The sequence below is a fragment of the Acanthamoeba castellanii genome (genome assembly GCF_000313135.1).
Source record: "Acanthamoeba castellanii str. Neff unplaced genomic scaffold scf7180000084753, whole genome shotgun sequence".
Classification (NCBI taxonomy): domain Eukaryota; phylum Discosea; order Longamoebia; family Acanthamoebidae; genus Acanthamoeba; species Acanthamoeba castellanii.
In genome coordinates, this window is record NW_004457538.1 from 537,106 (window position 1) to 558,171 (window position 21,066).

Here is a 21,066-nt window from a genome sequence, read left to right on the forward strand (position 1 = left end):
GGAGGGAAGAAGAAATGTGGTGTGAACTCAATGAGCTGAAGAAGCATAAGGCTGACCATGTGCCCATCCCAAAGAGAAGAAATCCAGGAAGGTGGCCTATGCACTGATGATGAGGCTGGATGAGGCCCCACCAGAGTGCCCATGATTTACACCTTCATGTACTGCCCAGTGGGCAAGCAGGGCATTTACCACAAGCATGGCTCCCAGTCAGATTTGTTTCTGGTACTACAGCCACACCAAAAATCAGGATGGGACAGTAAAAAGATCGATTTTATGATTCTTCTTGCCCTCTGCCGGGTTTGAACCAGCGACCTCACGATCTTCAGTCGTGCGCTCTACCAGCTGAGCTAAGAGGGCGGTTGAAAAAAGTGCAAGTTACTTTGTTGTCATTCAAAGTGCACAATACTGGGGCTAAGAATCCTCTGGGCTCGAGCCAAAAAGAAATCAAGCAAGAAAGTGCAAAAGGTGAATGATGCTGGATTCCAGGCCTGCTGGGGGTCGAACCCAGAATCTCCTGATTCGTAGTCAGACGCCTTTCCATTGGGCCACAGGCCTGTCGCTGATATTTCGTCCCCAATTCGCAGGCCTGGTGTGGTCCGCTGCCCAAGTGAAGGAAAATAAAAAAGAAATCCGGCTGCCCGGACTCGAACCAGGAACCGATAGATGACTACCGAGGTGATCAATCAAGACTACAGTCTACCGCGCTACCAATTGCGCCACAGCCGGTTTGCTGACAGGTGCGATCTACTGTTGTTTTGCTCCTCTCCCCTGGGCAATCCCGGTGCACTGCCCTAGTACAGCGCAAGTCTTAATCGCACTCGCCCAACAAACGTCTACTGACAAGGTACCGCAACCTGATGGTCCAGATGGGGACAAATGGGAGAGCGGTTGTGGGAGACTAAATCAAGTGTTTATTATGTGCACAGTGGGGCTTGGTCAATCTACCACAGGAGGGAGACGAGGTGGGCGGCGAGCGAGAACAGGAAGCTCGAGGCCGACGAGGCGGCAGCGGTGGCCACGGTCACCTGCGGGTCATACCAGATGCTCGACTCGGCCGCGCTGAAGGCCATCACAATGGCCACGTTGGAGCCCATGACCTTGGTGGTCACCTCGACCGCCTTCTCCTGCGAGTTGTCGTACGTCGCCGTCTTGGCAAACTGCAGCACAGCGGCCTCCTGTTTGTTTGATGATTGGTCGGTCAGCTCAAACAAAACAAATCAAAGAGACAGGCGCGCGCAGATGAAAAAGGAGATGTACGTTGGTGTAGGAGAGGGTGTAGTTGGTGGCGTCCCACGAGGCCTTGTAGCTCGGGTGCTGGAGGCCCATGGTTAGCTCCAGCTTGTTGGCCGCGTTGGCAAACACCCAGCCGGACACGTTGACGGACCACTTGAAGGCGTTCTCAACCGCGTAGAAGGTCTGGTCGCCCACGGTGTAGTTGCCCGACTCAAGGAACACGTAGAGGTCGGCCGTGAGCTTGACGCCCGACTGGGAGCCGGTGGCGATGGTCGAGTCGAAGCTCACCAGCTTGGAGCTGATGTTGTTGAAGCTCACCGTCGCGGGCGTGGAGAAGGTGAACTCCTGGTTGGCGAACGTGTTGAGGCAGTCGCCGCCGCCGGTCTCGCATAGCGAATCGAAGGTGAGGGTGTACTTCTTGTCCGATCGTTCTGGGATCCAGAAGGTGATCTTGCCCGACGTGCCCTGCACGTTCACCGCCACGTCGCCGTTCGAGGCCGTCTTCTCGTCGGCCGCGGCCAAGGCCACGAGGGCGAAGAGAGCGAGTGCGATCGCGAAGAACAAAGTGGTCTTCATCTTGTAGTTGATGTTCTTGTCGTTGTAGTGGCTCGTGTTGGCAATGGGGCGAAGTGGTGTGCGCAGCGCCTTTTTGTGGTTTGCCCCGCATTGTTGCGGACAGTTGCCGCGGAGGAGTGTGCGGCGTGCGGCACCACCTCGTCCGTGTGACGAGCCTCTCAAACAACCTCCGGAGAGGTTGCCCCGCTGGCTGCGGCGGGGCTGACCGGAGACATCAGCCCGGGCTTTGCGGGCTGCATGAGAGACGTTGGACCAACGTTTTCGGACAAAGATGACATTGCTTGCGCCGCTTTGGACAACGAAAGTTGCCCAAGCCACGGCGGGGGTCAATGTACTCACTGGATCTTCATGTGCTCGATCGCTAAAAGAAGGAGAAGAAAAAGGAATGGTCCGGCTGCCCGGACTCGAACCAGGAACCGATAGATGACTACCGAGGTGATCAATCAAGACTACAGTCTACCGCGCTACCAATTGCGCCACAGCCGGTTTCGTGCTACATCACCTCCTCCTCTTGTTAGGAATAGTGTGGGCTGAGGGCTGGGCAGTCAGGGGAGGTTGTGGGTGAGGCCTTTATTGGGTCGCGTAATCAAAAAGAGATGTCTAAAGGCTGCGGTTGAGAAGAAGGTGGCTGCAGATGATACATGTAATAATAGCGCTGGAGAAAAGAGTGGCAAGAGGTGGAGGGAGAGGAGGACGGAATGGAAGGAGAAGAAGGACAGCGAGTATATCTTCGGCCTTCAGAGCCTTTAGTCGACCTTGATCGACGAATAGATCTGCCTCACGAAGTAGTAGCAAGCGAAGAAACCGATCGTTCCTGGACGGTGCGAGAAACAGGCGTCAGCTCTGTAGGTAAGAATGCCCACAAGTAGGCGCAGTTGTTGTGTGTTGTGCTGTCAGTACCGGTGAGGAGGAAGAACTCGAGGGCCATGATGGCAGTGTAGCCCATGTAGAGCATGGCCGACACAAACTTGGTAATCTGAAGCCTCGAGAAGAAATAGAAGACCGAGTAGAGGAACACGTAAAGGGCCGACGCGCCCGAGGTGAGGAAAGCCCTCCACCACCAGTGGTAGTCCTGCGAAGAAGAAGAGGAAGAGCAAGAAGAAAGGTCGGTTTGATTCTTGTCTAGCCGGGGCTGCAAGTGAGCGATGCACGTACCTCAGAGCAGAGCTGGAAGTAGCACATCACGATGGTGATCTCGGCGCAGGTGAGGATCAGGATGACGAACACGATGAACAGGAAGCCAAAGAGGTAGTAGAACTTGTGCAGCCAGATCGAGGAGAGGATGAAGAAGAGCTCGATGAAGATGGCGCCGAAGGGGAGGATGCCGCCCATGAGGATGGACACGATGGGCTTCATGTACCACACCTGCTCGGGAATCTGGCGGGGGATCTGGTTGACGCGCACGGGGGGCTCGTCGACGGGCTTCTTCCAGCCGAAGTAGGCGCCGAGGAAGGCGAGCGGGACCGAAATGCAGAGCCACAAGCCGAGAACCTGCGCAAGCACACGGCGATCAATGTCCGTGTCGTGTGCGCAAAACACACACACACACACACACACCACACACCACACACCACACAACACACACAACACACACAACACACACAACACACACACAACGGCGTACCTCAAGGAGAGTGAGGAAGGGCACGGCGCCATAGGTCTTCTGGCCCATGATGATAGTGTTGAGGACGAAGAAGATGGTGAAGACGATGGAGGGGTAGAGCATGGCGGTGGCGAGGGTGTTCCTCGTCAGGTTCTTGCCCTTGAACATCTTGTAGATGCGCGCCGAGTAGTAGCCGGAGCAGATGCCCATCACCACGAGGAGCACCACCTGTTTGCACCGACAAACGAAGACGTCAGCCACCACGAGATCCATCGTAGGACGGCATGATGACGAGGGGAGTGAGTGAGGGAGACGCACCATGGCGGTCATGAGGGCGCCACGGTTGGCGGGGGACAGGAAGCCGAGGACGGCGAAGATCATGGTGACGACGGTCATGGCGAACACCTGGACGCCATTGCCCACCGAGACGGCCAGCAGCATCGGGTGCGAGGGAGCGCGGAACACGTCGCCGTGCACAAGCTTCCAGCCAGTCTCCTCCTGCGCCTCCTCGGCGTTCTCGGCCATCTCACGGTAACGCCTGACGTCGGCGTGCAGGGTCCTCATCATGATCATGGCCACCATACCGGTGAGGAAGAGGACGATCATCAGAGAGTTGATGATCGAGAACCAGTGGATCTGGTCGTCGGTCATCAGGAGGTACGAGTCCCAACGCGAGGCCCACTTGTGCTCGGACTGCTCCCACTTGACAGAGTAGGTGAAGAGCACCTTCTGGCCCTCCTTGTCCTTCTCCAGGACCAGGGGGGCGGCGCCAGACTGAAATGAAACATGGCACGGGGAAACGGGAGGTGAGCACAACTGCGCATACACCAATGCCCATGCGCGGGAGATACCTGAGGAGGGCAGGTGGAAGGAGTGCCGTCCTTGGGGTAGTCGAGGTTATGAGCCACGCTGTGAGCGCGCACTTCAAAGCCGACCACACGAGCGCCGGTGTAGTCCACGGGCTCCTCGTGGTAGAGGATCGTGATGTCCACGTGATTGTTCAAGATGCTCGTGGGCTTGCCCTGTAGCACAAAAGATTGTGGATTAGATTAATTGCGCTCCCCTCTGGCTGCGTTCATCTTAAGATTGGTGGCTCTTCAGGGGGTTTTACCGCAGCGAGAACCGTCTCACCAACAGGGTGGCCAGCCTCGTACAAGGACTTGGGTTCGCCATTGGCGTCGGTCATCGACTTCTTGGTAGCCGAAGGCAAGCCATCCACGATCCTGCAAAGGGGGGTTGAAGTCAATTGCTCATCCTAGTAGGAATGGAAAGGCGAAGAGTCTTACCAGTGAACGCGGTACTCCTGCTCGATGGCTTCGATGAATGCGTTCGCCTCATCCTTGGTGAGAGTAACGGGGCACAGCACCTTGCACGATTCGGACTGCTTGGCCGCCAGCTAAGGAACCCAATGATGCATGTAACCAGATGAGAAGAGATTAGGAGAATTTCTCGAGTGGAAGCGCAAAACGAGGAGGGGGAAACAAATCAGTACCAGATAGGGGGAGTTCTCAATGCGATCACCGAGGAGAAGTTCGCCCAGGTTCTCTCTGTCATCCTCGATCGTCTCGGGCCGACAGAAGGGGAGGGTGTAGTAACGCATGGGGAGCTGGGTGTGGACGGAGGTGAGCTGATTGACCGAGAGGTACACGCGATCGCCCGTGTTGTATTCGATGGGGGCTACGCCCGGAAGATAGAAAGCGTGCGCATAGCAAGCAAGGGCCAGCACGATCAGCACGGCTCGCAACAAGATGACTCGGGCCATCTTCTCTGTATCAGGGCGTCAAATGATCAGGCGAGATGTCTGCCAAGCTGCGGCCGGTAAAGGTGTTGCCAACGTGGCGGCTTCACGCCCGGTTATTTCCTTCCTTTGTGATTTAGAAATCTCCACGCCCAAGTCCGGTCGCACAACTCCTGTTTTTGTCTTTCGCCCCCAGACTGCAGTGGGCAACTTGGGCAACACACAAGCTGGTCCTCCTACAAAGCCCTGCCATTGGTGCTGTATTCACTTTGAAGCATTTTCTCTGTGAATAGCTGCACCATTAATAACAGATGCCAAACAACACATACATGTATCTAGAACACACTATCTTGCACACAGTTGTAGGAGGTGTTGATGCCACAGTGTCTGTAAGTGCACAAACCGTTTGGCCAATAATCAGCATCGTCAAGGGCAACCATCACATGCCGCTTGGCATTGCTTTAAATTTCCGTCAGAAATGCGCGAAACTTCATTTGCCCAACGACAATAAAATCTGCATTCGCTGTGCTGCTCGCTATTCTTCCACCTCACCCACCCGAACACTCATACCCCTACTCGTACGTCTTCCGCCCACTCCCCCACCTCTTTGGAGGGAGCGAACGCCCCTGGCTGCACTCGAACTGTTTTTCTTTTGCCGTATGAGTCCTCTCTTCCAAATCACTCAATCAATCCACAGCTGCAGAAGACATGTCCACCACTACCACCACCTCCGTGCCCGAGCAGCTGCGCACGCTGCTCAAGGAGACCAAGGCTCGTCAGGTTCTTCCGCAGACATGGGACCTCCTCCACGTCAACTCCACGGACACCGTGGGCGCCGCTTTCCACGTACATACGCCCCGCGCTCCACTCCCATCTACCCGCTACAACAATCTAATTCTTCATCCCAATTCCCATTGATATCAATCGATGTCGCGTAGAAAATGGCGGAGAAGAACGTCTACGCGGTCCCGGTCTTCGACAAGGCCAGCGACTCGTTCACGGGCTTCCTGGGGCTGAGCGACATCGTGCACCAGATCGTGCGCTTCTTCGTGGCCAAGGCCAAGCTGGCCCACCCCGACCTGGCCAAGGACGTCCACAAGCTCTTGTCCGCCTCCACCTTCAACCAGACCGACGCCGAGAACATTCACCACAAGGTCTTCAACCACCCGCTCGCCGACCTCGTCAGTACGTAGCTCGAGCCCCTACACTCGCCCTTGCCACGACCGACCGTCTAACCACGTCATTGCCTACTTTCCGCTGTAGACGTGTCGACCACCAACGGCTGGAACCCCGTCAGCGACGCCGCCTCGCTCCAGGAGGTGATCGACGTACTCACCAAGGAGAAGCTGTCCCGCGTGCCTCTCGTCAACGCCGTACGTAGCCCCTTCCGGTCGCCGGCGAGCATGGAGTGGCCGACGGCGCTAACGGTCGGGCAATTGGTTGGTCATATCATTGTAGGAGGGACATGTGACGGCCATCGTGTCTGAGTCGGCGATCGTGCGCTACCTGGCCGCCCACATTGACCAGTTTGGCGACTTTGCCGAGGCGCCGCTGTCCGCCGCGCTGAAGCACTCGCCGCTCCTCGATGCCTCCGACATGGAGGAGAGCACCATCGCCTGCTTCGCCAAGCTCGATTCCCACAAGACCTCGCACCTCCCGCTCACCTCGCACGGCAAGTCCCAAGGTGCGTCGGCCGTTATCCCTTTCATTCGCTCTTATTGCTCAGCTTTGCTGACGGACGTGTGTGTGTGTATGTGTATGTGTGTGTGTGTGTGTAGGCAATCTGTCGGTGAAGGACATCAAGGCGGCGGACGAGTTCGAGAGACTGATCCAGCCCGTGGGCGAGTTCGTGGCCTACATCCGCCAGCAGAACATGAAGGCCGTCCACCCCTACATGCACGCCAACAACACCGACACAGTCGGCAGGACCTACGGCCGTTTTGCCGCCACGGTACGCCTGCTGCGACAACCAACTGGCGCAAGCAAACTATTAGCGACACGCGATCATGATTTACTGATATATCGTTGTCTACAGGGCGTGCACACGATGTACCTCACCGACATGCCGCACGAGGAGCTGGAGAAGACCTCGTCCTACCCTCCCGTGGGCGTGGTCACCCTCCACGACCTCCTCGCACCCCTCGCCTCCAACTAGACCTCCAGCCACAGATCAACATGCGTGGACCCACCCACCCTTCATCTTCTCTCCTTTCCTTTCATGTACATTGTCCCACACTGCCAACGACAGCGCTTGAAAAAACAAAGTGTCGCACCCCCACTGCTCACACTTATGCCAAACAAGAGGAGGAGGTGATGTAGCACGAAACCGGCTGTGGCGCAATTGGTAGCGCGGTAGACTGTAGTCTTGATTGATCACCTCGGTAGTCATCTATCGGTTCCTGGTTCGAGTCCGGGCAGCCGGACCATTCCTTTTTCTTCTCCCCACACCCAGGTGGCACCACAGGCCTATCACTGATATATCATGCCTTTTGCACGTTTTCTGCCCCAAACTCTGCTACTTTCTTGTCATCCTTCTTTTGGTGCTTGCTGCTTACCTGGGACCCAAGATGAATAAAGGAGCAGAAGATTTTTTAGCCTTTGCTTTTACCAATAGTTGAGCCTCCCCAGAAAAAGGGTTTCCCAAAACTCATGAGACCAAAAGCAGTTTGTCCAGGACTTGTGAGTCTTTGGTCTCTTTGCATTTGACACAGGTCTCAGTGTTCTGCAGTTTTGCCCTCTCCTCCTGCATGCCAGACATTCCCAAGTGGTTTCATGCCCACTGCTCTGGGGCACAGATATGAATTAACCCCACTTAATGGTAATTTTTTTCATATGTTGGTTTTCAATGGTGAAACTGTCCCTGGCTTGGGGTGAAAGCCATGGCAGGCATGGAATTCATGGTATTTATAGTGGTGGTTTCTGTGTGGGAAAAGATGTGCACACCACACAAAAAGTATGTCAATAGCATTAAGCTGGAATTGCCCTCTGCCGGGTTTGAACCAGCGACCTCACGATCTTCAGTCGTGCGCTCTACCAGCTGAGCTAAGAGGGCGATTGATAAAAACAGGTGTCTAGTTTGTGAACCACAAAGTGTCCAGGTTGACAATGGGACATTGGAGCAAGAGGAGCACACACTGTCCAGCACCACAACAGAGGCTTCTGGTCTGTTTCCACCATCTCTTGAAGGTGTGAACCAGGCAGCAGGATACATTGGTGTCTGTGTGTTTTTATACTCTACACCCCATAAAATTCTTGGTATTCCTGGTTCTGTGGTAGCTGCAACCACACAAACACTAAAACAAAGTTGGGACAGGGTATTCAATGTTTTATCCTTACTTTTCCCTGTCCTTGTGTTTTGTTTTGGCATTTGTGTGTTTACAGCTACCACAAAACCAGCAACAAGCCTCTTCACTGCACACACACTTCCCTCTCCTCTCCTAGAAGAATACCTGTTTGTTGTCCTATATTTTAGCCCTGTCCTGCCCCAGAGAAGCACCAATAGGAATATCGCCACTCAGTGCAGATATTTTTGGATTATCCAGGGAGACATGTTTTTTGACAGTTGATGAAACAGTTGCAGCCAGGGAAAAGGGCAAAGAAAACACTATTCCAATCAGGTGTTTTCTTGACCCTTTCTTTACCCCTTTCTCTTTTTCTAAAACTGTCAAAATCATGATAAGCATTGGCTCAGTATCATATGTAACTGCACCAAGTGGTTACCCTGCAACCACACCCTTAGTGCTCCACTACACACAAACATGCCAAATGGGCTCACAAACACAGAGACAGCCAACCAAACAACAACACCCAACAAGCCAATAACTTGCAGCCATATGACATGAGAGGTCCAGTCATTTTGAAAAGTGATTTTGTTTGTGAGTTTAAGCCCACATAAATGGTTTTGACAAAAATGGTTTTAATTTAAAAATAGCAAGACAAAATTGGGAGTATCTTGAGAAATGGCAGATTAAAATACCATCATAATGAGAGATATCCCTTAGAAAATGGTAGTAATACTGCCAGAAGCTGTTATGGAAACAGGTTTCATTTCATTGCAGTGCTGTGAAATGAGACAGGCACTGTGCTTGTGGGCAAAGCACTGTTCATGGATGTAGACAGGGCAAGAGATGTCAGTGGTGCACCCAGCGCAGATGAACCATGGTTTATGCTTGTTGCAGACAACACAGCACCCCTTCACCTTGACCACACAAATTCTACGGAGTTGCTCCCCAGCGTTCCGTAGAGGTCGGCGCCTGTCAAGCCCACACCAAGCGTCAGCCGATTACTGGAGCGAGCACGTCTTGGTCGTGTTCTTGTTCTGGTCCCGCTTCATCGCCTATGCGCCGGCGCTCGAGGTGCCGGCTGCTGCCACTTGCCGATGAGGTCGAGAATGGAATGTCATGAGGTAGTCGTCGGTCGGATACGACGGCACGTGGTGCACCAGCCGCAGCACTGGCGGCCGTGGCTCTCCGTCGTGGTCGTCGTGGTGGCGGTGGTGGTACTCCTGTGGTATCGCAGCTGACCTCGCACCGGCGCCTCGTTCTCTTCGCGTTCTCCGTCTTCTCCATCATCGGCTTCGCCCAGCCCGTAAAGCGACTTCTGCTTGCGCTGGTACTCGTTAAGGTCGCCCCACACATCGTAGTCGCCCTGCAGGAGTGGCCGCTCGGTGCCCCAATCGAACAAGGCGCCGCCGGACCCTGTGTGTAGCGTCGAATCACCACCGTCAGCGCCACACACAAGGAACGTACATGAACGGCCGGGACGGGATGGAATCAGCGGCGGCAGGTGTACAAAGGGGTTGATCTCGACGATATAGACGTCCTGCATGTTGTTGACGAGCACAAAGTCGACGATGCAGGCCTGGTACTTGACCTGGTGCTTGACCTTCTGCCAGTACGCGCTGATCTTGCCTACGATCAGCTCCTGATTGATGATTGTCGTGTACACGCATCAGCTGAAGAACGAAGAAGAATGAAGAATGCAGAAGAGCGAGCACCTCCTTGCCCATCAGCTCGGGGTAGTAGTTGCCGTCGTTGTACTGGCTCAGCGCAGTGAGGTTGCCCTGGCACACACGAAGTCCCGGAACTAGTCTTGAGCTGGCTTTGAGGCGAATGCGGCAGCGGCGAGTCGTTGACGATGCCCCATAGCGCCTGCTTGGCGTCGGTCACGCGCAGAATCCGCCTTCGCCTTGTAGCTCTCGTCTTGCATCCCCACTGTCAAGGAGCACCAGTGCATCGCAATTTCCTCTGGTCAGACTCTTAAGTTAAAGCAGGTACCGGAGAAATGTGGGGTGGTTTAAGGGGATAAAGTAGCCAACGCCTGCCTCAGGAATAGTGTTCTATTCTCCTAGTAGGTTGGTGGTTAGGTTTCAGTGTTAAGTGAAGTCCTCTCCCCCCAGCCCGCCACATTGCACATTGTGTCGGTGGTGTATGCCGGAGAAATGTGGGGTGGTTTCAGGAGACAAAGTAGCCAACAAGAAAAATTTCCTGTCAGGAATAGGATTCTATTCTCCCGGCAGTGTTGGTGGTTCAGGGTTCAGTGAAGTCCTCGCCCCAGCCTGCCACATATAAAAAGGTCGCCACCCGGACAGTCACCACCATCACCCACCACCACCACCACCAACAACACCCAACAATGGCCGCCAACTGCCCCTCACCGCCAGGAAGAGCCTCAAGGATGCTGAGCCCCAGAACGCCGAAGCCATCAAGAAGCTGGAGGCTGCCACTGGCACCACCGGCTGGACCTTCGAGGCCGACGGAGCGGCCATCCACGAGGCCCTGAAGAACGACGGCAACCTCGTCGGCAGGGTGATCAACCAGACCCTGTCCGGCCTGGTGGACAACATCATCAAGCTGTGCAAGAAGGACGAGATGTACAAGGAGGCCTTCGTCGAAAAGATCACGGCCAAGAAGATCAAGTTTGTCGTCACCAGCGAGGGTCCTGCCTACTGCCCCGGCGAGACCTCCTTCCCCGAGGGAGTCCTCCTGGTGACCATCCACCAGGAGAAGCCCTGGGTCAACGTCAACCAGACCGGCAACAAGATTGAGTCCCAGCTCTAATAAATCCACCACCTTCCCCCCCCCCTTGCAGCTCCCTTCTTGCCCTCAGCACACAGCGCGCAAGCAGCAGCATATATCAGGAGTTAAGTTCAACATAGGTCAATAAATCCGGACACCCCTTTATAATGATGGACCTCGTTGCAGACGCGAGACACTGCGGTGGCCCGTGCTCAGCTGATTGCGCGACAGCGAGCGACTAGCGGCGAATGAGGGCGCGGGTCCGGGTTGACTGGGCAGCCTGCGCGCCAACGTCTCTGTCTTCGTTGCTGGCGTGGTGTTGCTGCGAATCCCAAAAAGCGAAACAGAGACGCGCTGTGCAGAGCGAGCAAGCCGCAGCGCGAAACGCCAGGCAACGTTCGCGACTGCGCACAAGACTGGGGATGGCCGCCGTGATGTCCCAGGGCACGCCGCGCCGAGTGCGCCGCCGGTTAACGTTGGCACGACTCCATGATGCGTCGGCAGGCAGGGCAAGAGTGCGTCGCGCCACTTCCCACCGCTGACAAGATCACGAACCCAGCTCGGCGCGAGTTCGATGCTCATTGCCTACTCGGAGCCGACACAAACCTTGGCTCGACACAAAATTTGGCCCGACGCAAAATTTGGCCCGACCCAATACGCGCACCAAGAGATGCGATGCAAGTGGGCGACCGAGAGGCGGCGGCGGTTGTAGAGACAGCAGCGCGAGGGATGGTCGAGAAGCCACGCGCGTGTGCCGCTGGCATTTGGCAGTGTGTTTATTTTGGAAAGCGCAGCAGAGCGCACACGACAATAGACGACAGGGCTGGTCGGTTTGCAACGGCGACGACCCGGCATGGCTAGTGAAGGGACGAGCGCGTAGGATACAGGGGAGAGCTTGCTGACTCTCGCTGCTGACGCTAGCGCTACCAGAGGCGTTGGGCCAAGAGATTCTGGCGGTTTACTGCTGCCGCCAAGCCCGGCGCTGTCGTGTCTTGTTGCATGCTCGCGCGTGGTGGATCGGAAGGCGGCATAGGCGCAGACGCCCGCGGCCGACAGCGAGCGTGAGCAGCAGCAGCAGCGCAGGCAAAGACGACGACCAGAACACGGGGTCGACTTGGCGGCGTACGCGCTCCCGGTCGCTCGCATAGCGCGAAGCTACGTTAGCGCGGAGCCAGCCCCGCTGGCGTCGGCGTCGAGTAGGCGGCGGCATAAGCGCTCGCGCTCACGCTCGGTGGCGTGCGCTCACCTGCGCAGACACTCAGCGGTGACGACGGCCAGACGCCCACAGGCCGACGCTCGATGATTGACACAACCTTTCCTAATTCTCCTTTTGAGTGGCGGGCTCGGTGGACTGAAGTGAAAAAAGCCACCGGAGAAATTTGGTTTCAGGGGATAAAGTAGCCAACAAGAAAAATGTCCTCTCCAGGAATAGGACTCCTTGTGGTGGATTCAGTGAAGTCCTCGCCCAGCCTGCCACATATAAAAAGGTCGCCACCCGGACAGTCACCACCATCACCCACCACCACCAACAACACCCAACCATGGCCACCCAACTGCCCCTCACCGCCAGGAAGAGCCTCAAGGATGCTGAGCCCCAGAACGCCGAAGCCATCAAGAAGCTGGAGGCTGCCACTGGCACCACCGGCTGGACCTTCGAGGCCGATGGAGCGGCCATCCACGAGGCCCTGAAGAACGACGGCAACCTCGTTGGCAGGGTGATCAACCAGACCCTGTCCGGCCTGGTGGACAACATCATCAAGCTGTGCAAGAAGGACGAGATGTACAAGGAGGCCTTCGTCGAAAAGATCACGGCCAAGAAGATCAAGTTTGTCGTCACCAGCGAGGGTCCTGCCTACTGCCCCGGCGAGACCTCCTTCCCCGAGGGAGTCCTCTTGGTGACCATCCACCAGGAGAAGCCCTGGGTCAACGTCAACCAGACCGGCAACAAGATCGAGTCCCAGCTCTAATAAGTCCACCACCTTCCCCCTGCCGCTCCCTTCTTGCCCTCAGCACACAGCGCGCAAGCAGCAGCATATCAGGAGTTAAGTTCAATATAGGCCAATAAATCCGGACACCCCTTTATAATGATGGACCTTGTTGCGGCGAGCGTTGTTCTCAGCGTTGGCGTCGCTACCGCATGTCCCGCTGCCTTGATGATGGCGTGCTGTCAGCGAGCGTCGTGCTTGGTGTTGGCGCTTGCTGCCGTCGCTATCGCTTTCGCAGTTGTCGGCGCACGCTGCTCTCGATGTCGGCAGAATGTTGTGCTAGGACAGTCGCGCGCCTTGGGCTGGCGAGGTTCTCGGTCCCACTTACGCGCTGCTCTTTCTGGTTTCAGTGTGGCTGGTTCAAAACGAAAAATGCAAACCTGCCTACACCAGCAAAACTTGCCCCCGCCTCGAACGCGGCCCGACCCCGGCCCCCGTCGCTTCTGCCCGCAGACCAGGCATGCGCCCAGCTTCGACCGCCAGCACCACCGCCTCCCTATTCTGCTTGCGCAGACGTTACATCGCCACCGCCGCTCCCCTCGTCTCGCCTGCGCGCACCGACCTCCAGCGCCAAGAACCGCTGCAGCCTCTCGCCCCACTCAGTGCAGGCCAGAAGGGAGTGCGCAGCTCCAGTGTCGAGTTGGGTCTGGCCGCGTGCGCGCGGCGACTGAGGCTCATGCAGCAAACACCTACCTGCACTTCTTGGCGCTGTGTCGCGCCCACGCGGGACCGGCACCAAAGAGGAGCCGAGCGTGTCCTCCTCGCGCCGCGTCGCCGCTGACTCGCGCCGCCGGCTAAACCTGGTCCCCTCTGGGGATGGGTGGTGTGGTGGAACTACCCACCTAAGTCACTTTGGTTTCCATGTTTATTTCTATTTTTCCAGGAAGTCAGTAATCCATTTTGGTTACCTTTTGGTGATCACCAAGTGTTGCCAGATGGGCTGCATCTTCTTTGTTGGTTGGGTTTGTTTGGCCACAACACAGCATAGCCCCACTGAAAGCTCTAGATGAGGGGCTCAGCCAAGGGAAGGGCCTTCAGAAACAGGGAGACAAGAAAAGTGAGAAAAAGAAAAGTGCAGAAGAGATATCCAGCCCAGCCTGAGGATGAACCTAGAACCTCCTGATCCGGCAGGTGTATCTTTTATTTCCTGAAGCACTACTTCAGAGGAAGAACAATAAGATGAGTGGTCCAGGCCTGCTGGGGGTCGAACCCAGAATCTCCTGATTCGTAGTCAGACGCCTTTCCATTGGGCCACAGGCCTGTCGCTTATTTTTTTTGCCAGCTGAAAGTTACACCGCTAATCTCAAGTCCTCCCACGCCGCTCCAGAACCTGCGGGCGCACATTATGTTGCGTGTCACTGTCTTCTTGCGACCCCTCACTGGAGTTTAGAATACTAAGTAAATGCAAAGTAGGTGGGATGTGCTGCCAACAAGCTCATCAAGAGTTGATGGTGCTGTAGGAGAAGCGGGGCTGGTAGTAGCGCCGGTAGACGTAGAAGCCCACCAGTCCGCCGATCAGCAGCAGACCGCCACCCAGGCCGAACACGAGGCCCAGAGCCACGCCCACGGCATCGCCGTCTTCCTTCTTGTGGGGGTGGGGCTTGGGGCGCAGAGCGCGGGCAATGTCCGGCACCACCTTCACAAACCCGTCAACAGACTCCTGCACCGGCGATTCGGTCCAGTTGAGCCCGTCGTCGGTCGACACGGCGATCGTGCTGCGGCCCACGGCCATCAGCACGCCCCAGTGGGACTGGTGGGCGATGTCGTTCCAGTAGTTGTCGGTGTCGTTGCCGTTGACGTCGAGCGGCGCAAAGGTGCGGTTCCACGCCTCGCCCGAGTTGACAGAGCGCCAGATCTCGCCGCCCGAAGTGGTGAGCACCCAGGTGTCGGCGTCGAGGAAGACAAAGCCAGTCACATCGGCCGAGGCCGGGGTGAAGTCGGGCAGCGCCGGGCCGGCCTGCCAGTGGTGGCCCGAGTCGTGGGACTTGAGCATGAAGGTCAAGGCCAGCTGGGGCGAGCGGCCGAACACGACGGAGAGGTGGTGGTCGTGGATCGCCGCCTTAGTGAAGAACTCGGTGGAGTTGGCGGCGGTCTGGGCCCAAACCCTGCCATAGTCGAGTGTCCTGAAGATGCGGCCGCCCTCCACTACATTGTATTGTATATAAGCAGGCATAGAAAGAAAAATAGTTGAAAGTGGTGGAGTGAGGTACGCACCGGCGATTCCGTGTTCATACTTGAACGCGAGCGAAGCGCTGTGAAACAGTCCAGCAGGACCATAGTCGGTCACGCTCCAAGTCTTGCCGGCGTTTGCCGAGTGGAAGAAGGTGACGTTGCGCTGCTCGCCCATCGACAGACCCACAGCCGACACTTGCTGCAATGGCCAGAAGAGTTAACTTCAGGATTATACCAAACTAATTCATAATGATATATATCTTGGGATATGGAACAAGCAATTTCTAGTTACAAGTTCATTTCTTTTTTTATATAAGTAGCATCACCTTAAAAGGATCTATTAACAGGTAACTTGAAAGAGAAAGATGAAGAAGTGGTGTAAACACTGGGGGGGGGGTCGATCAAGATGTACATACCTCAGTGTTGTTGATGAAGAAGATATCGACCAGGGAGTACTTGTTAGCCCCAAAGTTGTGGATCACGTCGTACCCGAACGATGGGCTGCCGTGGATCGAGGCCTTGGGCCTGCCCAGCGCGACCGTGGAGTTGGAAATCACCAGGAAGCCGCCCACCTTGAGGCCGCCGGCGGCCCCCGACACGGCGCTCTGATTGAGCGCGGCGAAGGGCAGGTCCAGCTTGAGCTGCGGCTCGAAGGTGGTCAGGGTGCTCTGATTGCTGAAGGTCCACACCGACGAGCGGGTCACCACCGTGAACCCGGTGGGGATGCTGACCGGGACGGCCGCGGCAAGGGCGACGGCGCACAGGAGAGCGAACAGGGAGAGGCCGCGCAGCATCATGGGTCAGGGTCTCCGTCGATGCGAGAGAGGCACGATCAACGAAAAAAGAAAGAGAACAGAAGTGAGAAAAGGCCTGCCCGAGTGGGAAGCAAGTCTGTTGCAATGTAATCTGACTCGTGGGTCCACTCCACAGCTGCGGAGCAGCACTGGTGTAACACTGGTCGACAAATAAGAACTGCTGTAATTACAACAAATATCTGAAAAACAAGAGAGACCGTTATTGTTGTTTGGCTGGATCTGATCGCCACCCCCAAGAAGAAGAAGACGCAGAGGGGAGAGCGGCGCGGGACACAAGGACAGAAAACACTTTGCAATTGGGGAGATGGGAAGCGCCTTCTCCAAATTATTCTCCAAATTGGGCAAAAAGCCCGTCCGCCTGCTCATGCTTGGTACCGATCGATTTACCCCCCCCCTCAACAGCGTACAAAGATTCTAATTTGTGTGCATTAACCGCCCTTCACCAAGGTCTCGATGCAGCGGGCAAAACAACGGTCCTCTACAAGTTGAAGTTGGGCGAATTTGTACAAACAATTCCTACCATCGGTACTGCCCCAATCCACATCCTTTTCAATGAAGTCAAAAAAAGAGGATTACCTCGGGTGCCCGTTAAAGAGAGGTAATTCCTTCTCATCTGCGGCCATCACTGGACTTGAGCGCAGGCTTCAACGTGGAAACGGTCAAGTACAAGAATCTGCGATTTGATTGTTGGGACGCTGGCGGTCAGGCCAAGTTCCGACGATTGTGGCACCACTACTGCCAGAACTCGCAGGTAACCACACACACACACGACACACACCAACCGCACACGCCACACGACACGCATGACGCTGACTCGTGTGTGCGGTGCGTGCTGTGTGTGCGGTGCGGGCGCGACAGGGCGTGATATTCGTGATCGACAGCACGGACCACGATCGACTGTCAGAGGCGAGGGACGAGCTCCACCGAATAATGAAGGAGGACTCCCTCGAAAACACCCTCGTGCTCGTCCTCGCCAACAAACAAGGTGTGTGTCGTGTCGTGTCGTGTGGTGTGTGTCGTGTGCTGACTGAGGTGGGCACGCGCGCAGACATGCCCAAGGCCTTGTCGAAGGAGGAGATCGCGGAGGCGCTGGAGCTGTCGTCGCTCAGCAAGAAATGGCACATCGAAGCCACCTGCGCCACAACCGGCGAAGGCAAAGCTCCCTCTCAGCAAGCTCCCTCTTTGCACTGCCTTCCTCGTACCTGTCTGACGTTCGATGTCGTGTGCGTGTTGCTGAGGCGCAGGTCTGTACGATGCTCTGGACTGGCTGGTGGCGGGCATCCAATCCGGTTCCTCCAAGTGAACCACCTAAAACACACAACACAGACGCCCACCTGTTACATAGCCACTTTTCATTATTTATTAAAACGCTCAGCACCGCACGACACGATATGCCACGACCATCTCACACGACACGACCGCACGAGTTCTGCGAATGATGTATTGTACAGCCCGCCGCAACGCAAGCGTGGGAGCTCGTCAGGAGTAGGCGAGGATGGTGCGCAGTACGGTCCAGTACTGGAAGTGGGCCTCGTGGCCGAACTCGTCGCGGCCGCCGCTCTTCGCGTAGAGTTGCTTGCTCGTGATCTCCACCACCGGCCCCGGCGCATACCACCCAAACTGCGCCCGCCAAAGTCAGCGTGTGTCGTGTCGTGTCGTGTCGTGTCGTGTCGTATGCGGCTTTGTGCCAGAGTGTGTGCGGTCGTGCATGCGTGCGTGTGTGGCGTACGAAGGGTGGCGATGGCGGCGATTTGGGGGTCTGGTCGCCCTCGAGGTGGATCTGGAGGATGCGGCCGTTGAGCTGTTGGTTGAGCCAGCGGGCGAAGGTCTTGCGCGCGTAGCGCGGTGCCCCGAACTGAATCAGGAAGAGCCGTCGCCGCAGCTGCGGATATCGGTGGATCAGCTGAAACGCCGCCATCGCCGCCAGCGCCGCTCCCTGCGTGTCGTGTCGTGTCGTGTCGTGAGTGCGTGTTTGGGGGGGACACGGGGGGGGGGAGGCAGGGTGCCGTCGCGCACCATGCTGTGACCAGTAAAGACGATTCGCTTGTTGCTGTCGCCGGCCATAGCGGCCTCGCCGAGTCGCTGCACGATGCGCTCCACCAGGTCGCAGCCGTGCTGCTTCCAGCACCCCTTGCTGATGGCCTGTTTCCCCCCCTCCTTCGTTTGTGCGTGTATGTGTGTGCGCGCGCGCGTGTGTCGTGAGTGGGTCGTGTGTACCTTGTACATCTGCCAGAAGCCGCCGTGCACCTTCATGCCGCCGATCATGTTCTGGGGCACGAAGCCCTTGGCGATGCCCAGCAGGCTACTGCCCCGCTTGAAGTACGCCGCCTCCCACGGTCCCACCTCCATCTCCGCTGCGCAATGCCCCGCACCACCACCCGCGTCAGCCCCAGCGTCCCAGTCCCAGCCCAGCCGTTTCCAGGGAGGATGGCCGAACCTCTGCTGAGATTGGCGGCCACCTTGAGAATCATATCGTTGTCCTTCATCCCGAAGAACCGCACCACCAGCTCGCTGCAGCCCACCGCACGCACCGCACACACGCGTGACCGTCGTAAGCTTAGGGGAGCGACCCAGGAGGGGGAAAAGTGGTGGTGGCGGCGGCTCGGTACCCATCGTCGAGCTCGGGCTGTAGGGGCAGAGAGTCGGCCTGGACGCCGATCATGGAGAACGAGCGGGCCCGCTTCTGGGTCTTCTCGAGCTTCTCCTTCTTCCGCCGGTTCTTCTTCATCATCGTCGCCACCACCGACGAGCCCGCCTCGTTGCCGTTCCCGTCGCCGCTGGCGTGGCGGTCGTGATGCGCCAGCATGTGGTCCACCGCCGCCATCAGCGTCCATGACGACGACGACGACGATGGAGAAGACGATGAAGTTGACGACGATGACGATGATGAAGAAGAAGATGAAGAAGATGATGATGAAGAAGACGATGTCTGATGATGGTGATGGTGGGTGAGAGAGATGTGTCGCAGGACCATGTCGAGCGACTTGGAGCGGGTCTTGCGTCGCTGCATGCGGGCCTCGTAGTTGTGGTCGCCGGCGAGCGTCGATCCGATGCCGGCCCGCGTTGTGGGCGGCCTCCGCGCGGGCAGCGTCCGCACGGCCTTCTTTAGCTTCCTTCGCTTCTCGGTCGCCTCCACCGCCGTTGCCAGCGTGACTGATCGCTTCTCGCTCTCGCTTTCGTTTTCGCTTTCCTTCTCTTTATGGTTGTCGTTGTCGTTTTCGTTCTCGCTTTCGCTTTCCTTCTCGCCGACTTCTTCGGTGGCCGAGGCGGAGAGGCTACGTTGGCGCCGGCCGCCAAGCGCCACCGACCGCGCGCGGTGCAGGCTTTCATTATTGTCATCGCTTTCGCTTTCGCGTTGGCGTTCGTCTTCGCTCTCTCGTTCGCGTTCGTCTTCGCTTTCGCTTTCGCGTCGCTGGTCCTCGTCGCTGCTGGCCGGCTGCGGTGGTGAGCGCTGGTGCCCCTCGACCGGCTCGAAGCCCTGCGAGTCCAGCACCCCCAGCTCGTACTGTCTCCTACACTCCGCCGCCGCCGCCGCCGCCATCGTCAGCGCAAATCGTGTGTCGTGTGCGGTGGTGTGTGTGCGTGTGCGGTGTGTGTCGTGTCGTGTCGCGTGTACCGGAGCTCTTTGATCTCTTCCTCGAAGATGTTGCGCTTGACGAAGTGCGCCTGGGACTGGGTGAGGTGGGACGACGTCTTCCGGATCATCTCGTCGGTGGTGCCTCCGACAGCCTTGTCCATCTTCGCCGTCTGACGCGTTCATCCACCAAAGCAGCTACATCAGTACACGCCGTACGTGTGTCGCATGTGCCGTGATGCGCATGTAGTGCGTACCTTGAGAATCTCCACTCGGACGATGCTGCGTTTGAGCACACGTCAGCAGCCAAAATAAAAGAATAATTAATAATAATAGTAAAAATTATATGAATAGAAATAGAATAATAGGAAAATGAGGTGCCCGCGCACTTGTTGCTGTCCCGGATGGCGATGCGTCCGTAGTAGTCCTTCTTGTCCTTGGCGGGCAGCCGCGGGTTGTTGCTGTGCTTGAAGCTGGCCCTATTCTGCAACGCACAGCCACATCATAAACACACGCACCGCACCGCACACGCACACGCACACGCACACGGGCGGTGGTGTACGTACCATTCGTGTGAGGTGGGGCCACATTGTGTGGTCTCCGTCGCCGTCCTCGAACATGTACTCAAAGAAAAAGAAGACGTCGGCGAGCAGTCGCTTGGAGGCGGTCCACACCGGCAGCGGCTCATCCGTGAACTTGCCCGCCACCTCCCCTGACCACGTTCGCACCACCACAACGTACAACGTTCCTCATCAGTCGAACACCGCACACCGCACACACCGCACACAGCGTACACGCCACACATGTCGCACACACCGCACACACCGCACACACGGATGTGTGGAGGGTTACCGTATATGGGGGAGCGCATGACCTGTTGGCCGTAGCACTCGTGGAGGAGGGTGAGCACGGCCATGGGCACGGGCGGGGACAGCGTGTAGAGCTGACTCTTGCGGAGCCGCGTGGCCACGTCCACCATCCTGCAGTGGAGCAAGCATAAATAAATAATATAAATGGGGAAACTATTATTGAATAATAATAGTCCTCCTTTTGTTAAAAAATATTCAATAATACAGGATTTATTTTGATTGAGGAAGGTAAGGGGTGTACGTGAATAGGCCCGCGTCGGTCAGGAGTTGGAGGAGCCGATCCATCTCATCCGCATCTTTTACGAACGGACCGTAGCGCTTCCGCAACAGTTTCGCCACCTCCTCCTTGTCCTCTCCCGCCCCATGCCCTCCCTTGGGCGCAAACATCTTTTTTGAATGCGTAAAAGAAAACAAACTACAAATAACAAAATGGGCGTTGCGGGCTCCTCGACAACCGAAACAAAGCTCTGTCGCCCGCACTGAG

At 56.7% G+C, this 21,066-nt stretch overlaps 9 protein-coding genes across 9 annotated transcripts; 4 read left to right on the plus strand and 5 right to left on the minus strand.

Annotated features, from left to right (window-relative positions):
• Nucleotides 1–941: 941 nt before the first annotated feature.
• Nucleotides 942–1,809, minus strand: ACA1_201380 (uncharacterized protein; the record flags this gene model as incomplete). Its single annotated transcript, XM_004341817.1, has 2 exons — nt 942–1,175; nt 1,258–1,809. 2 exons carry the CDS (start codon nt 1,807–1,809, stop codon nt 942–944), a joined length of 786 nt encoding a protein of 261 aa, XP_004341865.1.
• A 746-nt stretch (nt 1,810–2,555) lies between these two features.
• On the minus strand, nt 2,556–5,174 carry ACA1_201390 (transmembrane 9 superfamily protein member 4, putative; the record flags this gene model as incomplete). Its single annotated transcript, XM_004341818.1, has 9 exons — nt 2,556–2,623; nt 2,710–2,881; nt 2,965–3,300; nt 3,434–3,640; nt 3,731–4,186; nt 4,264–4,434; nt 4,536–4,635; nt 4,699–4,808; nt 4,905–5,174. 9 exons carry the CDS (start codon nt 5,172–5,174, stop codon nt 2,556–2,558), a joined length of 1,890 nt encoding a protein of 629 aa, XP_004341866.1.
• A 684-nt stretch (nt 5,175–5,858) lies between these two features.
• ACA1_201400 (CBS domain containing protein) lies at nt 5,859–7,305 on the plus strand (the record flags this gene model as incomplete). Its single annotated transcript, XM_004341819.1, has 6 exons — nt 5,859–5,996; nt 6,089–6,335; nt 6,414–6,523; nt 6,609–6,834; nt 6,929–7,101; nt 7,186–7,305. The coding sequence occupies 6 exons, from the start codon at nt 5,859–5,861 to the stop codon at nt 7,303–7,305; spliced, it is 1,014 nt and encodes a 337-aa protein (XP_004341867.1).
• Nucleotides 7,306–9,486: 2,181 nt separating this feature from the next.
• Nucleotides 9,487–10,358, minus strand: ACA1_201410 (uncharacterized protein; the record flags this gene model as incomplete). Its single annotated transcript, XM_004341820.1, has 5 exons — nt 9,487–9,654; nt 9,681–9,847; nt 9,905–10,073; nt 10,147–10,235; nt 10,319–10,358. 5 exons carry the CDS (start codon nt 10,356–10,358, stop codon nt 9,487–9,489), a joined length of 633 nt encoding a protein of 210 aa, XP_004341868.1.
• Nucleotides 10,359–10,590: 232 nt separating this feature from the next.
• Nucleotides 10,591–11,209, plus strand: ACA1_201420 (uncharacterized protein; the record flags this gene model as incomplete). Its single annotated transcript, XM_004341821.1, has 2 exons — nt 10,591–10,615; nt 10,725–11,209. The coding sequence occupies 2 exons, from the start codon at nt 10,591–10,593 to the stop codon at nt 11,207–11,209; spliced, it is 510 nt and encodes a 169-aa protein (XP_004341869.1).
• A 1,257-nt stretch (nt 11,210–12,466) lies between these two features.
• On the plus strand, nt 12,467–13,134 carry ACA1_201430 (uncharacterized protein; the record flags this gene model as incomplete). The annotated part of the gene is made up of 2 exons (XM_004341822.1): nt 12,467–12,564; nt 12,621–13,134. The coding sequence occupies 2 exons, from the start codon at nt 12,467–12,469 to the stop codon at nt 13,132–13,134; spliced, it is 612 nt and encodes a 203-aa protein (XP_004341870.1).
• A 1,456-nt stretch (nt 13,135–14,590) lies between these two features.
• Nucleotides 14,591–16,121, minus strand: ACA1_201440 (BNR/Aspbox repeat domain containing protein; the record flags this gene model as incomplete). Its single annotated transcript, XM_004341823.1, has 3 exons — nt 14,591–15,297; nt 15,367–15,523; nt 15,741–16,121. 3 exons carry the CDS (start codon nt 16,119–16,121, stop codon nt 14,591–14,593), a joined length of 1,245 nt encoding a protein of 414 aa, XP_004341871.1.
• Nucleotides 16,122–16,443: 322 nt separating this feature from the next.
• Nucleotides 16,444–17,442, plus strand: ACA1_201450 (ADPribosylation factor, putative; the record flags this gene model as incomplete). Its single annotated transcript, XM_004341824.1, has 6 exons — nt 16,444–16,510; nt 16,587–16,664; nt 16,781–16,890; nt 16,998–17,124; nt 17,188–17,292; nt 17,384–17,442. 6 exons carry the CDS (start codon nt 16,444–16,446, stop codon nt 17,440–17,442), a joined length of 546 nt encoding a protein of 181 aa, XP_004341872.1.
• A 176-nt stretch (nt 17,443–17,618) lies between these two features.
• ACA1_201460 (lipase) lies at nt 17,619–20,969 on the minus strand (the record flags this gene model as incomplete). Its single annotated transcript, XM_004341825.1, has 13 exons — nt 17,619–17,759; nt 17,869–18,075; nt 18,156–18,281; nt 18,357–18,493; nt 18,577–18,650; nt 18,749–19,068; nt 19,111–19,651; nt 19,756–19,886; nt 19,971–19,995; nt 20,103–20,197; nt 20,280–20,425; nt 20,566–20,693; nt 20,824–20,969. 13 exons carry the CDS (start codon nt 20,967–20,969, stop codon nt 17,619–17,621), a joined length of 2,217 nt encoding a protein of 738 aa, XP_004341873.1.
• Nucleotides 20,970–21,066: the final 97 nt, after the last annotated feature.